The sequence below is a fragment of the Pteropus alecto genome, unplaced genomic scaffold, assembly GCF_000325575.1.
Source record: "Pteropus alecto unplaced genomic scaffold, ASM32557v1 scaffold260, whole genome shotgun sequence".
Classification (NCBI taxonomy): domain Eukaryota; kingdom Metazoa; phylum Chordata; class Mammalia; order Chiroptera; family Pteropodidae; genus Pteropus; species Pteropus alecto.
This window is the reverse complement of record NW_006429595.1, coordinates 498,958-507,586: the sequence shown is the minus strand read 5'-3', so window position 1 is coordinate 507,586 and position 8,629 is coordinate 498,958. Positions and strand designations below refer to the sequence as shown.

At 40.9% G+C, this 8,629-nt stretch overlaps 1 protein-coding gene across 3 annotated transcripts in view; it reads right to left on the bottom strand.

Moving 5' to 3' along the window:
* Positions 1-8,629, bottom strand: part of PTPDC1 (protein tyrosine phosphatase domain containing 1) — a 54,482-nt gene that overhangs the window by 1,947 nt on the left and 43,906 nt on the right. For all 3 annotated transcript variants that reach the window (XM_025043170.1, XM_006903848.3, XM_025043103.1), the window contains 4 exons: positions 8,268-8,405; positions 5,288-6,546; positions 2,708-2,893; positions 657-767 (listed from right to left, as the gene is read on the bottom strand). In XM_025043170.1, the coding sequence (XP_024898938.1) occupies positions 657-767; positions 2,708-2,893; positions 5,288-6,546; positions 8,268-8,405 (1,694 nt within the window). The remainder of the gene's footprint in view (positions 1-656; positions 768-2,707; positions 2,894-5,287; positions 6,547-8,267; positions 8,406-8,629) is intronic.

Below are 8,629 nucleotides of genomic sequence, written 5' to 3'. Positions count from 1 at the left end.
GGGGGAGGAGACTGGTGAATGAGTACAGAAGATAACTGCAATCATCATTAATGTTTATCACAGACACTGTCATTGAAAAGCTGGTTCTTTGTTTAATGACATTTTCATAAGTGAGAGGTACCGACAAATTAGCTGAATGGGTGAGGGTAATTTTTTCTTTGCAGGACCTGGCTTCTTTCTTCAGCCAGGAAAGATTGCTGTGAGCCAAAAGGATGTGCAGGGAAAGGACACTTTTTTACTCTTTGCTTATCATTTGCCAACCAGGACACACTACCGAATAGTCAATGCTGGATGCTGATTTCTTAATATATACGCTATCTTGTTTAGACCCAAGGTAGAACTGACTCAACAAGAAGATTCTTTGATTCCTACTAGGCAGGCACATCATTTAAAAATACTTTCTCAACACTCAATTGTTTCTCTCTACATAAAAGCTCTTTGTTCCAATGTTCTCCTTCAAAAAGCCCACAGTTCAGCTTTTTCTAATAGCACTTAGAAAACTGATATGTTTTGGCGAGAACTCTGCAACTATTTAAAAAGTCAAACACATTTTCATTAAGAGGAAATAGCTAAAAGTTTTATTTTAGAGGACGCTGGATTTTGATTTCGCAAGATTATGCTGCTTGTGGTCTGAAAGAAGAAGGAGTGCCACCCACCTTAGTGAAAGCTTTAATGGCGCGGGCAAGGATGGCTTCCTCAACATCCACGGGAATCGTCTGCAGGCTCACTATGCAGTGTAACACGCAAAGAATAGTCTGGTGCTGGCCCTATTTTTGCAGAAATCAAAATCAAAAATGTTGTCTGAAAAATACCTCAAGAAACAAACTCAGAGCAGCTGCAGAGCCAGGAACTGGTTGGGGACCAAGTACTCAAAACCTCCAATACTACACTATCTACCAAGGGTTCACCAATGTTTACAATTATATGTTTGAAAAGCTTTCAGGAGATAAAATCAAAGCTCGTTAGTTATTACATGAAGTGCGACTTCAAATAAAATGTCTTCCTTGCAGTGAACTGATGGGATGATCCACTCATTGTTTCTCGACACAATCACTTCGGTTTGGCCAGTGTATACTGAAATGTCATGGCAATACATGGACACGTGTGCCTGTCCATTGGAGATGCTACTGAGGGAGGAGGGGTAGAAGATACAGCACAGTCCTCCAGGAGCATACCAGAACTTAAGGCAGAGGTCCCTGACGAACATGTCACGACTTGATTCCTGGCGGCTGTTCACCTTAGAGAAACAAAGGAGAACCGCCGCCCCCCCCGCCGCCCCCACCACTGGACAGTGTGCATTCAGTACACATTGCCCCTGAGAGCCACCAACTTCACCCTGGGCATCTATTCTTTTTTTTTTTCTTCCTGGACATCTATTCTAAAGGCATAATCTGAAATACAGAAACTCCTTCAAACACAAATGATCATAACAGTGAAGCCTACAAAAGTAAAAATGCTGAAAAGACATCCTACAGGTGGCGTTGGAGTAAATGCTGATGGAACAGCATGATGTGACAAAAGGTGCACAAGTTTTGTGCCAGAGACACTGGAGTTTGAACCTTGCTCTGATACAAGCTGCGTACCTCGGCCGAGTTACTCCACCTTTCTTTCTCAGTAAAACAGGGCCTCTACCTCTGCAGGCAGAGGAGATGAACAAAGGTGAAAACGGAAATTACATCCCAGCAAGGGCCTGGCCAACCACCACCTAATAAGGATAACTGCCTCCCTGATCCCCTCCCCAGATCCATCTCTGTAATTTAACTGCTGAAAATATAGCCTAAGAGAAAGACTACTAATACAGGAAAAATCTTATCTTTAAAGATGTGCATCACACAACTGTGTGCATCTGCATGTCTGTGTGTGCACTAGTAGCAGATGTGGAAATGAGATGTTTACACTGCAGCATACTAGGTAACTCAAGGCTGATTATGAGATAACGGTTTCCTAAAACAAAAACAAAGTCTATTTTTAAATGAAAATTTAGTATCTCTATATGGTTAAAAATATTAAATTGTATAAAAGGAACTACGATGAGAAGAAGTCTCCCTCCCTCCCTTCCTAGATCCATAGTATATTCCCTAAGGCAACCACTACTATCGGTTTCTTGGTTTTCCTTCTATATTCTTCTATATTTTATACATATATAAATTATATACATATGTACATGTGTGATACAAACCCCTTTCAAAAAACTACAAATAAGTGCATATTCCAACCTACCTCACAGTTAGTTCTTCCCATTCTATGCTCATGGTAAATAAGTAGAAACAAATACTTGAAAGTGAAAAAGTGGTTAATCACGACACATCCCCCACCTATGTGTTAGAGTATTACTTACTCATCAAGTTAATTTTTATTAAAAAAAAAACTCATACTAAACATGGAAAGATACCTATGTTATAATTTTGAGCAAAAATGAAGCATGAAGTTGTACATGAAATGATTTTTACCAAGTTAATACATGCAGTGATAATACCGAAAGACGTGAAAATGTTTAAAGTGGCTCTCCTGGGATTATGGATATTTTCCTTTTTATTTTTGTATCTTCTAAATGTTTATACTGGATATGAATTTCTTTTATCTTGGAGAAACTTTAATTAGACCCAGATATGGGATTCTCTATGAAGTCTCCTTTTTATTATGGATTTTTTTTGAGTGTGTGAAACTTATATAGTTAACTTATCAACTGGTCCAGCACCTACTTTACCTTCTCCAATAAAAACAGCGCTTCTGCGGCATCTGCATGTCTGTCAACCAACATGCCCACGTCCTCTTGGGTTAGCACAGGCTCCTTCAGCTGCTCCACCCAAGACCACATCAAACTGCACAGGATGAAAGGATCCTTTTCGCCACATATTCTTTCCCAAGCTCCATCTCGGGAATTTAGTTCTTTCTAAAAAGAAAGGAAGAAAGAGGGAGGAGAGAGGAGAAAAGAGGCAAGGGAGGCAGGCACCATTCGACATTTGATTACCTCAGGCCGTCCAGGAGAGTGAAAGTCTCAGGCTGTGGGTATGGGCTGGGACCCCTCCCAGCACCCCCACTTCCAAGAGGCACATTGGGGTGAAATAGTGAACTTATCTAAGCCTCTGTTTCCCTCTGATAAGTGCGTCCCTGTCTCACATGTGTTGGGTTGACTAAATGAGGTCTGTGAAAGCTCCTAGCGCAGAGAATGGCATAGCGAACCTAAGTTTTCCACTTCACTCGGACACCAAAGAAACAACTCTGGAAGGAAGCCTTCCTTTTCGGGGTCCTGGCGACCAAAACAGAAATATTTGCTGCAATGAAGTAGAATGATAGATGAAAAACTATAAATAAGAGAACATTTGCAAATTAACCTGGGATAAGGAAAAGCTTCTGAGTGAAATGTTAAAGTATGCCCCCCCCAAAAGTGTTTAAAATTGCAAATGTGGTATATGTTCTTTCAAATTCCTTTTTAGAATCATGTATACAATTTAAGAATAAGGAGCCCTGCATCCTGAAACTTGATAGGGTGAAAAGAACTAGGAAGTCTTGTCAATACTCCAAATGCCTGGAGATAATTTAGGCAGGAGCTTTTAAAACTTTACCTCAGAGAGCAGGGGAAAAGTGAGATAAGAATTTTAATTTCTGACAAAAAATTTAACTTAGATTTATGTTTTAGTAAATAAAATGTTTGCAATAGTAATAAGCACAATTATTGCTACCATTCATTCATTCATTCATTCACCGTCCAGTACTTGTAGAACACTTATAATATGATAGGAACTATCTAATATACGATTTATCTCTGATTCTATAGCAATCCATCAGGGAAGCCCCTCTGCAATAAATGTACTGGGGCTCAGAAAAGATGGAATAACTGACTTGCTCAGGAGCCCAAAGCGAGAAAGGAGCAAAACAGGCTCTCCTACCCAGCTCTGCTCCACTCCAGTGTCTGTGGACACTGGAGAACAGGGGGAAAAAAAGGCAAACTTACCCAGATAAAAGGGCTGTATTCAGCTCTAGAAAATGCTTTCCTATGTGCTACATATTGAAACGATTTGGCCCATGCCAAGTACCACACTGAGCAGTGTGGGCACAAGTGGGGCTGACCCATGAGGGGCCGCAAGCTGTTGCATATGAAACCAAAGGGCCTGCTGCTAGCTACTGTGGCACACAGTGATGCAGAGGAAAGACCTGCCGACTGAGTGGAAAGATTTCTCAGTTACGAGTAGGAGATAAAAAACACATTTCATGTTGGAAAAAATAATACATCTATTTGTTAAGCAAAATACAAGTCTAGTGGAGAATGTGTGTGTGGAAGTACTCTCCTCAGGTCATACAGTTGTAAGCTGGTGCAAGGCTCTGCCTCTGCATCTGGAAAGTTCTGGCCCTCCTGGAAAGTATACATGCCTTAATTAATGGCAGAACACAGAAGAGCAGCTACACAATTAACTTGTGGTAGATTACAGGCCACCAAGTCAAGATTTCACTAAGCCAGGCCTGCCTGGTAAGCCCCCACAGCTGGGCAATTTACCCTTTCCTACTAAATTTACAAGGCCTGCCTTATCTCTAGATCAGCTGCTCATTCAGGGCAGAGAGTGTGGCTGGTTTAAGATCGTCTTTCTAGTAAAAATACAACACACAAAAAAGGAGTTAAAATATAATTTCACATTCTAATTTATGTAAAATCCAAGAAATGGCTCCCAAAGACCTAACCTCAGGAACCAACTACACACAGGTACTCTGACTGCTCCCATTTGCTTTCCTGATCTGACAGCTGCCTCACTGGGACAGGACTGGGGAGTTCTCAAGAGGGAATGCTGAGTAGACAGTATCCATCATGCTTCCTCCTGACCTCACTCAACACTTGTGTAAATGAGCTTTGGAAAAGAATTTGCTCTGATTTCATTTATGTCTCCCAGTCGGTGATCCTCAAAAGGTGGCTCCTTCACATTGGCCTAGAGATCCTTCAGGTCAGTTTACAGCTGTCTGCCATGGCCTGTCCACCTGTACATCAGTCTGTCTCACAAATCCAGAAAGAAAGAAGGAAGCTACACATATCAATCATAACCATGCTTTGCTCACTCATACTCTGCCAAGCGCTAAATGCCTTTTTTCACAGGAGACTGAAAGTAGCCCACCCAATAGCCTCATTTCTGTCATTTTACTGGGCTCTTTTTACAGCTGAGAAGCCTGAAGTTCAAAAGCTAAGTATTATACCAACACGTCTTCAAATTCCTATAACAAATGAATCTGGGAAAATGCATGATGTTTGCTCTGACATAAGTATTTCCCAAGCATATATAATTCAATGAAATATAAATACCTGCCACATTTCTACTTTCCTCTTCACTTCTTCCTTTTCTGCAAACTCATTTAAGTTTGCCAGGGCTTTGGCCGCCATTATTCTCCTTTCTTCAACACTCAATCCAGACTGCAGAGCAGTATGTGGAGCAACTTCAGGCACATCTTTGCTTTCCTGGGTTTCTGGTCCAACCAAGGACTGTGCTTTGGGGCTGGAGCCACAGTTCACAGGGTTGCAGCAGGTCTTACTGTCCTCCACACCAGAGTACAGGCTGCAACCACCAGGAGCTCCACACTGACACTGGGTTCCTTGCTGGGAAGAATGATGTGGCTCCTTAGGGCTATTTGCAAAGCTGGTTGTAAATGGTTCCCCAGGGTTGTACGAACCTGAAACACCTGAAGAGAAGGTTCTACTCCGCTGTACTTCCTTTGGAATATTCCTCCTATGGAAAATTGGTGACCCATCATCTTTGAGACCTTCTAGGTCTCCAAATTTAGCCTGATTCCAGAAAGAAAATGTATTACGGACCAGTGTTTCTTTATTGAATTCCAGCTGTGGAGTCTGTGCAGCATCACAGTGACTTATGGGTGTCTGCTGCCTGGGGTTGTGGCAAAATGAGACCTGAGCAGGCACCGTCAATGGAGTCCCTGACTGCTCCAGAAGTGACTCGGCCCTCTGTAAATCTGAGTCGCTGTAACTGAGTTGCCTTTTCAGGCGAGTCAGGGGCTGAAGGCACTCAACATTCCGTCTTTTCCAAAGAGGGTCAAACTCTTGCTCACTGGAAAGAATCACATCCTGATTATCAAAATCTGCTGCCATTACAGCGGGGGTGAAAGAGTTTGACACATCACTGTCATGCCTCAGTAACTCTTTATCCAGCTGCATCGTGACCACCTCAGAAACAGTCTTTTCAATTTCGGCAGAGAGGCCAGGTACTTCTACCACTTTTTCTGTCACCACGGGCCTATTCTCTGCTAAGTCCAGCAGCAATTTGCACACGAGGTGGATAATTTTTGGCACATGTTTCAGAAATCGCGCCTCATAACCATGAAGCAGATGCCGCTGGCGGATCAGATATTGCGCTAAGGTGACAGCATGTGCTTTGGGGTCACAGCAAGAGAATATGTTTCGAAGAGGAATCAGAAACTGAGTAAATTCCCTCACACACAGTAGCTGTCCTCGAGTTTGAATGGAATTGGGTCGTTTTGCCCGAACAAATATAATTGCTTGGTCAGCAGTCATCCTCGTTGCAAAAACTAAATAACAAGCTATTAAAACACCTAATAGTGAAGAAAAGAATACTGAATGAGAAAAGTTTATGTATATATTTTTATTGATCACTCTTTGATGATTTAATTTGGTATGTGTTAGGAAACCATTTAAATACAGAAACATTTTAAGAACAATTTTGTAACTTTTTGTAAAAATGTTCATCTATTTACTTGTCTATATGGCAACCCTCACCTTGACTGAGAACACTGTCTCCCCTGTACCCAGGGGTGAGCACAGGAACTGTCACAGTGATTTTAAGTGTGGATTAAGGGGAGAAGACTAAGCATGGAGTGAGGAATGACTGAGTAAGTGGGGGATGATGGGGGATGACTGAGTAAGATAAAGCAAGGGGGAATGACTAAGTGCAGTAAGAGGGGATGACTGAGTAAGTGTGGAGTAAGGGGGGATGACTGAGTAAGTATGGTGTGAATGAGGAATGAATACATGTAGAGTGAGTAGGGGATGGATAAGTGTGCCATAAGCGGGGACAACTGAGTAAGATGGAGTACGAGGAAATGACTAAGTATGATGTGAGGGGAGATGACTGAATACGTGTGGAGTGAGTGGGGGATGGATGCCGTAAGAGGGAATGACTGAGTAATAGTGGAGTAAGAGGAGATAACCTGGCCTGTTTATCCACCTTATGCCTAACTCCCACATGGAAGAAATAAAATCCTGCTTTTATTTCCCACTCTGTACAGTTTTTGAAAATTTTCATGCAATGGACCCATACCCTGTACTTGGAACATCTCACTCCTGCCTTTGCCATTGACTGTTCACAATCCATTCACAATCCATTTTTTTTTTCCCCTGAAAATTCTTCTTGCTGACTTATCTCTACACTAATATATGTTTTTCTTCACACTATGACATAATTCTATATTGCTACAAGCACTTAACAGTGTAAATATTATGTATTCTTGCTATTAATTTTAAATTAAAATAACAAAAAGGTGATAATAAACAATTAATTCAATTTATCAAAGTAAAAGGCAATCAAAAGACATCTGTATGATTCACCAAGGTTGAGAATCTCGTTACACATGATTATCAGAACCTCTGAAAACTGCATGTTCTCCCAGTACGTGGTAGGTGGGGTCCAGCATATCTTTTTCATTAGGACAGGGCAGGTCCTTAGTGTTAGGTATGAAATATCTGTAGACCTATTGCATGGAATCCCCAGGAACAGCAGAATTTTGCTGGACCATAAGAGCTGATGATATCGAGCAGTATTGCGTCCCCACCCTGACGAAACTCTTGAACAGATGAGAGACCCTGTGGCAGGTAAACTGTGGAGAGAGTCAAACTCAGGTGTTTGGTTGAACCAGATGACAACGAAGGTTCCAGCCCAGCGGTCTTTATTTTTGCCCCAATATCAGTATTGAACTGAGATTCTGGTTTTTTTTGTTTTTGTTTTTTAGTAAAATCATTAATTTATATAGAATTCTAGGAATGAATAGACTCTCCTTTACAACGACCTAATAGCCATGAATTAAAACTTGGCCCTGCCACTTACTAGATGTAGCAAATTACTTAACTGCCTTCAAAACTCACAAAGCTGCTTAAGACAGTAAGAATAAAATGCTCAGAACATTGTAGGTGAAACAATGCTTCCTATTTCATTATTTTAAAGAAAAATTACATTTTTAAAGACAATACATGTTTAAAAATATTATTCATTATAAGTTTAAATATATACAAGACAATAAAACTACCTCCTAAAATTTACCTGTTCGACCAAGCCCTGCATGACAATGGATAGCTACTTTTCCTTCTTGTAGAGCAAATGTCATCACCTTAACCATATCTAAGATGGTAGTAAGGGATGCTACACCATAGTCCTTCCATCCGAAATTGTAGAAATAAACTGGGCAATGAAAAAGAGAACAGGAAAAAACATCAACATACAGGAAAAAAAACTTGCAAAAATATTTGAAAAAAGTGAGTGAATTCATGAAGAGTAGAAAGCTGTAAGGCACACAGATCTCACTGTATGTGTAGGCCTAGAATAATAGGCTTTTTACATTTCCAGTAAGTTTATTGTTAGCATTTCTCACAAAGAACATTCTGTATTACTTAAGATATTTCCTG